The 13,185-nt window shown below is 54.0% G+C and overlaps 1 protein-coding gene across 1 annotated transcript in view; it reads right to left on the reverse strand.

Annotated features, from left to right (window-relative positions):
* Nucleotides 1-13,185, reverse strand: part of OTOG (otogelin) — a 90,891-nt gene that overhangs the window by 53,407 nt on the left and 24,299 nt on the right. Inside the window, 7 exon segments of the mRNA XM_041730653.1 lie at nt 4,463-4,616; nt 6,085-6,128; nt 6,377-6,395; nt 6,398-6,450; nt 7,982-8,174; nt 9,531-9,743; nt 10,725-10,849. Of these exon segments, the coding sequence (XP_041586587.1) occupies nt 4,463-4,616; nt 6,085-6,128; nt 6,377-6,395; nt 6,398-6,450; nt 7,982-8,174; nt 9,531-9,743; nt 10,725-10,849 (801 nt within the window).

Here is a 13,185-nt window from a genome sequence, read left to right on the forward strand (position 1 = left end):
CTCCTGCTGGATGGGGTTAGGGCAGTTGTGTGACCCCAGAACATGGGGGAGGAGGCCTGGGGGGGTTGACCTGGCCCTGCATGGGATATCCTCCTGTCTCCCCCACAATACCCCACCTTCTGAGATGCCTGGAGCCTCCTGACCCTGAAGCTGTCAATACAACCTAGGCTGTTTCTCCTCGGCCTCCTTCTGGGCAAGCATAAGCTGTCAACTGCTGCTCTGCAAGGTCAGTTTCCACACATCCATTCTTGTTTGTTTCTCAAAAACTATTGACCCATCTTATGCTACTCTCATTCCCATGCCCGGTCTCTTTGTCCCTGGGGACTTATAGGTTTTTTTGGTTTTTTTGTTTGTTTGTTTTTCCTCCATTACCAGTATTTCATTGTGGGAGGAAGCAGAGGGGAAAAAAAGCATGTGTTTAATCCACTGTTTTCCCTGAAGCCACTTAACCTTCCTAAGCCTCTGGTTTTTTGTGCATAAAACAGGGGTAATGATGCCTTCCTCCCAAGGTCATTATGAGAATTTCATTACAGACCTGGGCACACTGCCTAGTGCCTAATAGATACACAATAAATATTGGTTGCTTGTCCCTCCTCTACCCATAATTGCATCAGACACCAACAATAGGCTGGCTCATGCCTTCCACCTTCAGCCCAGGCCTTGCCTCTTGCCACCTCCCGAGGGATCTTTCCTGCTGCCCACCATTCATTCCTTGCTCCTTCCCTGGCCCGATACAGACCTGCCTGTTCTTGAGTACTGCTGTGTGTCCAAAACAGAGAGAAGCTCTGGCCTCTGTCCTCAAGGTGCTCTCATCCTGCGGAGCACCTTCTCCTTACCTATTAAGGGATCCTCAGAAGACATCTGCAAATGCATGACATCCAAATGAGGAAAACAATGCTTGTCTGCTCACATAGAGCACTTACTCTGTGCTACTTTACAAATGAGGAAACTGAGACTCAAGGAAGTTAATTAACTCACCTAGTAAGTGGTGGAATCAAGATGCAAGCCTGACTCCAGAGTCTGTGTTTACAACCACTGTACTATACTGCTTAGTGGCCCCAGGACCCTTGGCTTGGCAGCCAGATGCAAAGAAATCTGAAGTGGCACAAACAGCCCTAGTGGCTCCTGTAGTGGCTCGGGGTCCTTTGGAACAATACATGGCACCCAGAGATTCTTTTTTTTTTTTTTTTAAGATTTATTTATTTATTTTTACTTATGATAGAGAGAGAGAGAGAGAGGCAGAGACACAGGAGGAGGGAGAAGCAGGCTCCATGCCAGGAGCCCGACGTGGGACTTGATCCCGGAACTCCAGGATCGCACCCTGGGCCAAAGGCAGGCTCCAAACCGCTGAGCCACCCAGGGATCCCCAGCACCCAGAGATTCTTATAAATGGAGAGGGATATGGGGCCCAGGGTCCCAGAGGGTCCCAGGCAGGGATGGTTAGGATAATACTTAGGCATCTTTGGAAGCCCTACTCCAGCTCCCAAGGGGATATTCCAGAATGGCAGGAAATCCTTGTCCTTTCTTTTTTTTTTTTTTTTTTTATTTATTTATTTATGATAGTCACAGAGAGAGAGAGAGAGAGGCAGAGACACAGGCAGAGGGAGAAGCAGGCTCCATGCACCGGGAGCCTGATGTGGGATTCGATCCTGGGTCTCCAGGATCGCGCCCTGGGCCAAAGACAAGCGCCAAACCGCTGCGCCACCCAGGGATCCCCTTGTCCTTTCTTTACAAGTTGAGGCTCTAATAGTTTCCCTTTGACAAACCCCTACAGAATGTGTGTAAGCTCCTCATAGGGCATTTAACACAGCATGCGAGCCACTGTGGCAAATACCCCAGTTCAGTATTAAGTATTCAGTATTAAGATTAAGAAAGGGAATTCAGTATTAATATGGCATTCAGTATTAAGGGTTCAGTGTGAAGTATTAAGTATTCAGTATTAAGAAATTCAGTATTGGATAGTGTTCAGTATTAAGAAAGGGAAGAACACAAGTCTTAGGGAGCACTTACTACACAGTGCCTGGCTCCTTGCAGCCACTGCCTCATTCAAATTTCGCAAGAGCCCTGCAAGGTGGGATTACTATCCTCAATTCACAGACGAGGACACCCAGGCTCAGAAAAAGTGACTTGTCTGATGTCACCTAGTCAGTGACAAATATTCAGGTGACTGAGCTGGGGGGGCCTCCCCCTCCCCTTAGGACTCTGGACTGTGCATGTTCTCAGTACAGCTTCAGGACCTGAACTGAACTTTAAAAGGCCAAGAACAGGGATCCCTGGGTGGCGCAGCGGTTTGGCGCCTGTCTTTGGCCCAGGGCGCGATCCTGGAGACCCGGGATCGAATCCCACGTCAGGCTCCCGGCGCATGGAGCCTGCTTCTCCCTCTGCCTGTGTCTCTGCCTCTCTCTCTTTCTCTCTGTATGACTATCATAAATAAAAATAAATAAATAAATAAATAAAAAAATTAAAGTGGATCAAACTTTGTTGGCCTTCATATGGATGAGGGACCACCAAATCTTAAAAAAAAAAAAAAAATAAAAGGCCAAGAACAGAGGAAGAGGATTCCGGTGCTGCCCTGCTCAGACTCAGCCAACAACCAACCAGTCGCAGCTTATGGACAAGAAAACTGATGCCCAGGTGGCCATGTAACTTGTCACAGGTTACCCAGCCCATTAGAAATCTTCACATTCTATCCATCCCTTTGGAACCTGGGGATTGAAAAGGGAATACCACTCTGGCTTTTTGATCTGAGTTAAGCTAATTCTTAATGGTGGATAATGTTCTAGAACCCTGCTATTCAAATTGTAGTGGCCAGACCAGCAGTATTGGGATCTCCTGGGAGCTTGCTAGAAATGCAGAGTTACAGGTCCCCCCTGCCCAGGCCTCCTGAATCAGGGTCAGATCCCTGATGGTGCATGCGCATGCACGTTAATGTTTGAGGAGTATAGTTTGAGACCACAAAGCACCGTCATGAGAGCACTCTCACTGAATCCTTCATTCCCAAGCCCCTCTGGGAGGCAGTCAGCAGTCCTCATTGTACAGATGAAAACATGTTCAGGGAAGTCACAGGATGGGTCACTGGCCCAGCTCTCAGTTCCACCTGGCCTCTGTGGCCTTGTCATCACAGGTGGCAGTGAGCAACCCTCAGTTCCTGACCCCAGAGGCAATGGCTCTCCCTGTCCTCAGAGAGGCAGGCTTGTACACACAAGGAGAGTGACGCAACAGGCCTTCAATGACAGACATTCCTCATAAGCTCCTCTGGGGCCTATGTGGCAGCAAGCATAGTCCACACCCTGCCACTTAAATGGTGGCAAGGATCCTGTGGCAAGGATCCTCAAAAGGAAGCTTTTGAGACCTCACAGGGGTCTCTTGTGGATGCCTTTGCCTGGGAAGGGGTGGCTCCTAGCCCACAATATGACCTCTGTATGGGGGACCAGACCCCCGGCCTCACGGAGCTGGCATGCTCTGGCCAAAGGGCAGGATCCGGAGTAAGCAAAGTTGGGTTTGAGTCACGGCTCCTGGACCAACCACTTCTCTCCACCCTGCCCTTCGCCTCAGTTTCTTCATCTGCAAAAGGAGAGTAATGATCCTTCCTTCCTTCCTCCCAAAGACGCTCTGAGATTGAAGGAAGTGATAAAAGCAAGTTGTCTTATAAATAGTAAAGCCGGAACTGAGTATTCCCTCCTCTTACCAGCTTGATCCCCCCACCCCCTCACTTCCCTTGACTGCCAGGCCTGGCTGGAACTCCCAGCTGACCACCAAGCTCTGCCCCAGCTGAAGGACAACCCTGGGCTGCCAAGTCATTGAATCAGGCATCGAACTTCTCGGCCCACACCTGAAGTGAGACCAGAATCAGGAACAAGCACTGGTGAAGAAGGAGGCCGGCCCCGCAGCCCACGAGGCACGCCCACAAAACTCAGCTTGTGTGGCGTCTCAGACACCTGGGTGGGAGACTATTTCCACTGGGTGGGGCCTTTCTTTTTGGAGTATTACAGGGGCACCAGCCCTCCACCTGAGGGCTCTGGTCAGGCCTTCGTAGAGAAAGGGGCAGAGAGGTGAAACATGGCTTTTCTCTCATGGGCTTCAACCCACTCCTCTGGAGCGTGCCACACACCCCATTCAGTGCTTCCACTTCAGCAATGCCTGTACTCCTCACGACAACATGCTGAAGTGGTAGGCGCTATTATCATTCCCACTGTACAGATGAAAAACAGAGCCTCAGACAGGCTAGGCCTTTTCATCATCCAAGGTCACACCACAGCAAGAAGCAGAGCCAGGAAGGATCCACTCCGGGCTGGGTCCCCACACCACGGTTCTTTCTCAGATTCTGTGCTGGCCCTTACGTGATCACACAGCCATCCCCCCTGCATGGCCGAGTGAGGAATTCCTTGCCCCTCCCTCTGCCTCGTGGCCCCTGGCTCTGCCAGCCTCCTGGAGAGGGGGACCAGGCAACATGGATACTCACCCCTGGGGACAGGCACAGCCCGAGAGACAGGGGCCATGAGCTGGCACGCTCAGGTTCAGCAGCTGATGCTCACATGTCCTCTCTCTGCTCAGCCTGGGGTCGGCGTGCAGGTCACTGCAGTTCACGAAGACCTGGCCCGCAGGGCAGCTGGTGGCTGGAAGAGAAGACGGTGGCTGCTGGGAGGAGCCTGGATGCTCAGCAGGACATTTGAGACACCAGGCCCTAGTGTCAGGTGAGGGGAGGGGAGTTCCTGGGTGGCAGGGGTGGCCAGGGAGACCTAGCGACCCAACAGCTGGAGGGTGCAGGGAGAGATGGGGCTATGATGCTTTCAGAGGCATTCCTTGGGTTCCCAGATGCACATCATAGAGGGAGGGAGGGCGTGTGCTGTCACATAGGACAAGCACCACCACTACCAGTACCAAGGGTATCACGTCCTCTCCACCAGATACTGCTCCAGGCACTTCACATGCATTATCATACTGGATCCTGCAACAACTCTGTGAGGTATTAGCATCCCCCATTTCCCGTACAATGGAAAGAAGGGACTTCTGCTTTCAAAGCCATAATAAGGTGAGAGAAGTACCTCCAAAGAGACCAGGAGATGATCCAGAAAGAGGATTGTGATGCAGCATGGCCAGAGGACTTTTAACAACAGGAAAGTCAATTTCCCATTACCTATGTTTCTGTGATATAAACCCCCCCTCTCTCTGAGCCTTCAGTCAAGTCAGCTGTGCATGCTTACACCTCGTGTAAGTGATCTTTTTTAGGGAAATCAATAAAAAGGAGGTGAGTTTCAAGCCCAGCTTGGGATGCAGCAGAGAGAAAAGAATAGGCACAGGAGATGAGGTAAAAGTCCCAAAGAAGAAGCAGTCTGAAGCCAGAAGCAACAAAAAGAAAACACAGAATTCTAGGCCATAGATGCAAAAGAGGAAGCGAAGGCTCAGAGAGGTGAAGTGAGTTACCCAGGGCTGAACAGCCTGCAAGCACTAGGCAAGATTTGAACCCAGGGCTGCCAGACTCGGAGGCCCTGTTCTTTGCCACCTCCCATATGAGTATTCTCTGACCACTCTGTGCCAATCCCCATCCTCACTGCTCCCTGCCCTCCTGCTCCAGTGCCCTCTCTTCCATCTCCACCTCCTTCACAGGCTGCCCCACCACCATGCTACCCTACCCCCACCTCTATTGTCTGGGACGGTCTCAAAGGCCCAGGCTGTCCTTTCCAGCTCTGTGACCCCCAAGTCTACCACACGGCTGGGCACAGAGTCAGCCTTAGCAGATGAGTGACAGCTCAGATCGGGAAACCCAGGCCCCGTGGGAGGTTGAGGGACTGTCCAGACAGCCCCACTGGCTGCCCCTGATGAAGACAGAGTCTCAGCCTCTCCTTCCTGAGAAGCAGGAGGGACAGCCGCTAGCGTGGGGCTGAGGTTGGGCCAGGATTTCTGGATGCCGCCCTCCAAACTGGAGCCTCTTCCAAGGCGGCAAAGAATACAGGAGGCTCAGTGTGAGGCAAGATGTGGCTGGGCTCTCTCTGTCCTGGTCTATCCTCAAGCTCCCCACTCTCCTCTCCATAACCCCACTACTGTGGAGGAGTCCCCAGGAGAACCCGTCCCCTTCCACCTTACCTGGGGCTCTGCTATCGCAGCTCATGACTCCATCTTTACAGTGGCTGTAGAGAGAGGGGGAGTGGGGGCGCACTGGGATTAGCTGACTCAGTCACTGCAGAGCCACAGACTGTAAGCTGCTGTGCTCGGGCCCTGCAGGGCTCAGACATGTATCCCCACTCCGTCCCTGGCCCCCTGCACAGAGGCGGAGGGTGAGCACTGCTTTGTGAAAAGATCTGCTCGGCTGTATTTTCTTCACTCAGCAACTTCCATTTAAAGAGAGGACACTGACGCTGCTATCTAGGGAGCTCACCAGTGGCCCAGAGATGGATGTCGCTGTCTCCAGGGGGATAGTCCATTCCTTGAAAGTGGCAGGAGCACTGGTTCCTGTAAAACCCAGGACCAGAGAAAAGTGAGCCGACTCAGGAGCCAGGTTAGGGACTGCCGAGGATGGGGACCCCAGCCCTCAGCAGCCAGGCGTATAAGGGCACAGAGATGAGAAATGGCATCTGCTGTGACAGGTGACACATCTCCAGGGAGTGGGGAAGCCACTGGCACCAGGGACTGAGGTCAGGGCCATCCAGTGAGCCAGAACAAAGATAGCCTCTCTGGTCTCTGTCCACCCGAAGCCAACCTCCCTGGGGCCAGGGAAAAGAGAGGTGACAAGAACAGGGCCACGCTTCCTGAGCCTGGGCTGTGTCAGGGACAAACGCATACCCTGCTCATTCATACCCAGCATTTGTTCTGATCGCTCAGTGCCCACACCATACCGATTGTTAAACATTCTGAACACCAGGCTAGGCCCTCCAAATACGTCATCTCATCTATTCCTCACAGGGTCCCTTATGCTCTCTTTTGGCTCCTCTTTGTAGGTCAGCTGAGGGCAAAGACAGTATCCTCCTCACACACCTTCCATGGCCCCTGCCAGTCCTGGCAAAGGACAGGCCTTGGAGCAAACCAACTGAAGGCTGGAAGGGATGTCTGAACTCATCCAACCCCTGTGCTTCTAGGCCACCTTCTCTCTCTCCAACCCCTCCCCCCATATAAACCTCAGAGGCCCTTTTGTTGGCAATACTCAACCGCCAGGGGTGGGGATCTCAAAAGAGGATCCTATAGTTTGGAAAGGCCTCTGGGTGATTGCAAAATACCCCTACAGGAGCCCCTCTCCAGCCCCCACCTCTCAGTGGAATGTGACACCATCCTAGAGGAGAAGCAGGCCAAGAGGGGACCAAGGGCTTTGCCAGTCCGCCCTGGGATCCTGTGAGGTCACCACCTCCAATCAGGTCACCCCTGCCTCCAATCACACTAAGGACACGCCTCAACCAGCCTCAGAGCTAGCTGTTCCCTTGGCCTGGAGCATTCTTCCCTCACTTCACCCCATCTTTGCTCACGTCACCTCAGCAGAAAGGCCTTCCTCCTGTACTTACCCCATGCGACACAACAGTAACCTCTCCCTGCCTGTTTGTAGCTTGTTACCACCAGACCCTTTAAGTGTCTGTCTTTTTATTAATCTGTCCTGGCACAAATATGTGAGCTCCATGAGGGCAGGATTCTGTTTTGTCTGCTGCTGAATTTCCAGGGTCTAGAATTGTCTAGAACATATGAGGTGGTCAATAAATATTTGTGAAAGGAAAGAGGAGATGAAGGGAGAGAGGCTGTTTCTGTGGGCTTGTTATTCTGTCTCATGCGGAAGCCAGGCTGGAGTGGTCTAAAGAGCTGGGGCTGAGGAAAAAGGCCTGGAGGGAGGGGTCCAAGGGAGAAAGCCCATCCACCCAATCACCCAACAAGCTCTGCCCTATGACTATGAAATGAAGCAGGGACATGAGAAATGCAGTCAGCCTCCCCAGCCTCAGATACCCTGGAGACCCTCAGCCTCTCCCCTCCCACTCCCTGACAGAGGTCAAGCTAGCTCACTCACCTAGGAACACAGAGGTCAGCCTGGGTATCCAGATAGGTGTCCGGCGGGCAGGTACAGCCTTCTACACACTCATCCCCACTGAGGTCACTGCTGCCACCAGCCGCACAGGTCACAGGGCCGGCCAGGTCCTGGCAGGTTTGTCCACACAGGGCCACACAGGGGCTATACTCCTTGGTGGCCTCACAGGACAGTGCTGTAGTGGGAAATGAAACCATGTGCTTTGTCTCCCTCCTCCCCACCATTGTGTGGGGGTGGGGTCATCATCCTGATGAGAACTGAGAACCAGAGAAGAACTTTGTTCAAGGTCACAGAGCGGGTCAAGGTCAGACATGGGATTTGAACCCAGGTCTGACTGCAGAGTCCCACTTCCACTACACTACAACGGCATAGTGGCAGGGCTGGGTCTCCTTCCTGAGCTCAGCCTGGACCCTGCCATTGGTATTTCTTTTTCTCCGCAGGGTGTTCCTCTTAGGTAGTGATACTTGGGGAGGGCAGAGGTCATCACTCACTGACAGTCCTATACCCATCCATCACCTACACATAGACACAGGCACAGGTGGGTATTCCACACACTTCTGTCCCTCTCACTTCCACGACTATAACACACGTAGGCTGTGAAGATCAATGTGCCCCATTTAGCAGTCTGTTGGGGCCCTCTGTCCAAAGATTCAAGGCTACTCTCCTCATCTGGCCAGCATCCCACTCCCTCAGGGTCTCCTGTACCTGCCAGAGCCAGACTGTCAAGCTGTTGTTCTCACCCAGGCTACACATCAGTCTCCATTTAAAAATGTTGATGCCGACCCCCATTGCCAGATATGTTCTTTTCATCGATACTGAACATAGCACAGATATGTGCATTTTTCTTTAAAAGCTCCTATGATGAGTCCAATGTGCAGCCAGGGTTACAAACCACTGGTCCTGTCTAGTCACCTCTGGAGAAACTCTGGTTCAGAGAGGGGCAGGGCCTTGCCAGGGGCACACAGCAGTTACCTGCAGGGCTGGCACAGACCTCAGATCTCTTGGCTCCCAAGACAGACTCTTTTCATTTCTTCAACAAACATATGCTAAGAGCTCACTGTGAGTGGGGCTTGTGCTAGGGCTGGAGGCACAGAGACAACTGAGACATGGGGAGGACCGTGGCCCAGGTGTGGGGGGGTGAGCAAGGGCCAGCTCATGCCCATTGAGGCATATGTGCACTGAGGGCAATGGGAGCCAGTGATCTCGAGAAGGCTCGCTCGGGCTGCAGGGAGGCCTACTGGGAAGCCCCAGCCCCGGGTGGTGGCAGTGGAGGTGGTGACAAGTGGGTGAATTTCAATCTCCAATTGACAGGCCTGGCAGGACTTGGAGATGGGCTGGAGGTGAGGGTAACAGAAAAGTGGCCAGTGTCACATGTCCTGAGTGGCAGGCCTGGGTGGCCAAGGGGATGGACAGCATGGAAGAGGGGTGGGGTGGGGGGTGTCAGGTGGCAGAGGGGCAGGTGAACACGTGGGTCTGGAGCTCAGGCTCCTCGGGCCGCCCTCCTGTGGGTGCACCTGTGTGGGGCACTCACCACAGGCAGGCAGGTGGGCACGGAAGTCAACGGGGAGCCCATGGCGCCGGCACAGGTGAGCGTAGTGGGCCAGTGTGGCACACAGGCAGGGCTGCCCGCAGCGGCAGGCATCCTGGCGGCACTGCTCAAAGTAGGGCACGGGGCTCAGGTACGCGGAGCAGGGCGCAAACAGCTCCCCGGTGAGCACGCTGCAGGACTGCACTGCAAAGGAGGCTGGATGGGAAGAGCAGGGGTGGGGAGCAGGGAGCTGGTCTGCCTGGTGCCCTGGGCCCCAGCCTCTTCCTGGGGCCTCTCCTACCTCTCCATGCCCCACCTCATAGTCAGGGTGGTTGGCATGAGAAGGTGGATGGGAGGGTGTGTGTGTGTACAGCAGGCCATGGACATGGGGGTAAATGACTAAAGGAGAGCGAGGGCGAGTGTGTGTGTGTGTGTGTGTGTGTGTGTGTGTAGCACATTCATGCAACATGGTCCACCTTGCATGGGACATGAATCCACATGCTCGGAAGAGTGAACAAAACTCCTGCTTACCCTGTGGTCCAAGGAGACTGCACCCGAACAACTTACAGGGCGAAGGGGAAGGGGAAGGCCTCAGAGGGAGAGAAAGGTGGGAAGGCAGATGGGCATTGAAGGAGGCGTGGGCGGGGCAAATGCAATTTTAAACAAGGCCAGGAAGGCATGTCTGTGGTGACAGGAAGTGTAAACTAAAAGTTGAAAGAGGTGAGGGAGTATGGCCGGTGTTTAGTGAGGGAAGAGCATTCCAGGTGGAGGGAAGGGCAAGTCTAAAGGCCTGGAGCAGAGACCAGACCTGGCTGTGGAAGAGGAACAGCAAGAGCCGGGTGGCTGCAGCAGAGTGGGGGGCCCAGGGGACGGGCAGAGAGTGCAGGGCCTGGTGGGGCCACAGTGAGGGCTTAGGCTTTCACCCTGAGATGGGCGAGCCAGCACCCATCCGCGTCTATGCAGCAGCGGTAGGGCCTGAAGCTCCCGTGTGCCCAGCCCTTACGGGAGGGAACTAAAGTCCCCTCTGCAGCTCCTCCACCTGCCCTTACCGCTTCTGCCCCCCCTGCCCAGCCTCCTCAGGCCCAGAGTTCCCATCTCACCCCTCTCCAGTCCCCCCCACTTCTTCCCCCCAGCCTCCTCAGGCCCAGAGTTCCCATCTCACCCCTCTCCAGTACCCCCCCCCCACTCCCCACTCACCTGCTTGCAAGTGCACATCACAGGGGTCCAGCGGGGAGCCGGAGACCAGTGGGGAGCAGGCAGACAGGGTTTTCCAGGAGTTGCCAAAGAGCTGTGGGGTGCTCTCGGGCACACCCACCGGGGACCTGCAGTCACAGCATAGCCACACTCACACACGTGCCATGTGTGCTCATGTGTACTCAGATGGACGTACAGCGTCCACCCAAATAAGTGTCTACTCACGTATACACACACAGACCAAGCATGAGCCCACACACGCAGAGGCACGCATGCCACACAGACCTACAAACACCACTCACACACACCCTCACTGCACACACAGACACATGCAGAGCACAAATATATGCCAGACATGCAGACAGCCAAGGGAGTCTACACCGTCACACACAAACACAGACGATTATGGATGTATACACGTGCGCACACACGTCACATCTAACAGGCTCCAAAGGGGCTCAAACGTGGCTGGGGGCCACCCCTACCCTATGCTCACCACCCACCCCCAGCTCTTCATGTCGGACAGAAACAGGGACGCCGTGAACCAAACTTCCCCGGATTAAGCCTTCCTCTTTCCTTCTCCATGAGCAGCTCCTGCAAGTTCCTTTGCCTAACCTTCCCCTCTAGCCAGGAAATAGTCATGCGAGTGGTAATGAAGGAAAGGGGGAAAGCATGCCTCCTGGACATCACCAGTCTCCAAGAGGCTGCAGAGACCCTAACGGGCAGGGCTGGGACAGGCCCGCCGGCGCTCAGCACGCTCCCCTTACGCTCCTGAGCAGTGCGAGCACAGCAACTTCTCTGCCCAGAGCTCCCATTGGGGAGAGCGGCAAGTCGCACACCCACTAAGCAAGGGGCTGTCTCCACCAGGCTGGCCAGTTGCCCTCACGTCCGCCCCGCCAGGCAAGACAGAGTAGAATGCTACTTTTTTTTTTTTTTAATGTGCATGCATTTAAAAGCTCTTCGTATTTTCTTATTCTTGTTTTTCCGAAACAATCTGAAGAATGTCCTCTCTGGCTGAAGAAAGCCTCTCCTTTTTACTTCTGCGTCACCGAATGCATATAACTTGAAAAAGCAGCCAGAACCTCTAACCTTCTAGGTCAACCCTTGATTCCCCTTTCTGGAAAGTCTGACTCTCGTCCCCTCCCAAGTCCCTAAACTGTATCCACACCCAGACAGGCTTTCTCTCGATTCTTGGTCAGGCCTCGGGAAACAGCCTTCCCCTGAAGGTGGGGAGGCTCACATGGTGCAACCCTCATGCACCAGGCAGGAAAGATCTATGGCTTAGACCGGCCCACTGAGCAGGGAGCCCGATACGGAGCTGGATCCCAGGACCCTGAGATCACACCTGGAGCTGAAGGCAGACGCTTAACTGACTGAGCCACCCAGGCGCCCTGAATATCAACAACCTGAGGTAAAGAAATCACCGTAATAGCAAATTCATAGACGATCTGTGTGTGCCTGTTGCTCTCTGGGCTGCTCACAAGATCCCCGGAAACATCTGAACTACAAACCGGGAACATCTGTCAGATTCCCTCAACCTGCCCTCACTCCCTGAGAAGATGCTTAAAGTCTGACATCCAGAAATCTTCCCAACTGGCTGCCCTTAGAACTCAGGCACGGGCTTAACATTTAATCCAATTCATCACCATCGGTGTTCTTTCATTTCCATAGAAATGTCTTTTATTTAATACCTGATTACTTGAACCATAAGCCTAGCTGCGAGAGTACACCTGCAACCACTGTTTCCTGAAATGGGTTTAATTCAACCGATCCAGGCCAAAGAGACTGAATCAATGAGTGAAACCACCTACCAGCCCAACTTTTTTTTGGGGGGGAAGTATAGAAAGCAGGAGTTTGGGCATCAATGGCTCACTGGAGGCCTACGCTCATCTAAAGGTGCTCCCAGGGCAGCCCGGGTGGCCCAGCAGTTTAGCGCCGCCGTGGCCCAGGGCGTGACCTTGGAGACCCGGGATCGAGGCCCTCGTCGGGCTCCCTGCGTGGAGCCTGCTTCTCCCCCTGCCTGTGTCTCTCATGAATAAATAAATAAAATATTTTTTTAAAAAAAAGGTGTTCCCAGTCAATTAAAACAAGGAAACCCATGAACCAAATCAAAACCAGCCTGAGGCCTCCCAACTTCAAGACCTCACTGTAACGCAGCACTTCTGCGGCACGACCCGTAGATCTCTCGCACTAGAATCGCGGCGCTCACTCATTAAAACCAGGATCCTTGCGCCCCAACCCAGGAGACCCCGGAGACGTAGAGGCGAGGAGTCGGCATCTCCACGGGCTCCTCGGGCGAGTCCTCCGCACCGGGGAGACCGTGAGACACCGCCTCGGAGAAACACGCTTCAATGTAAAGGCCGAGGCATAAATGATCCACGGCGCATGCGTGGCCCCGTCACGGAGGCCGCTCAAGGGGGAGCGCCTCGCCGGGCCTTCAGGGGCCCACCCCCGCCTTCTGCTT

The sequence above is a fragment of the Vulpes lagopus genome, chromosome 15 (assembly GCF_018345385.1).
Source record: "Vulpes lagopus strain Blue_001 chromosome 15, ASM1834538v1, whole genome shotgun sequence".
NCBI lineage: Eukaryota > Metazoa > Chordata > Mammalia > Carnivora > Canidae > Vulpes > Vulpes lagopus.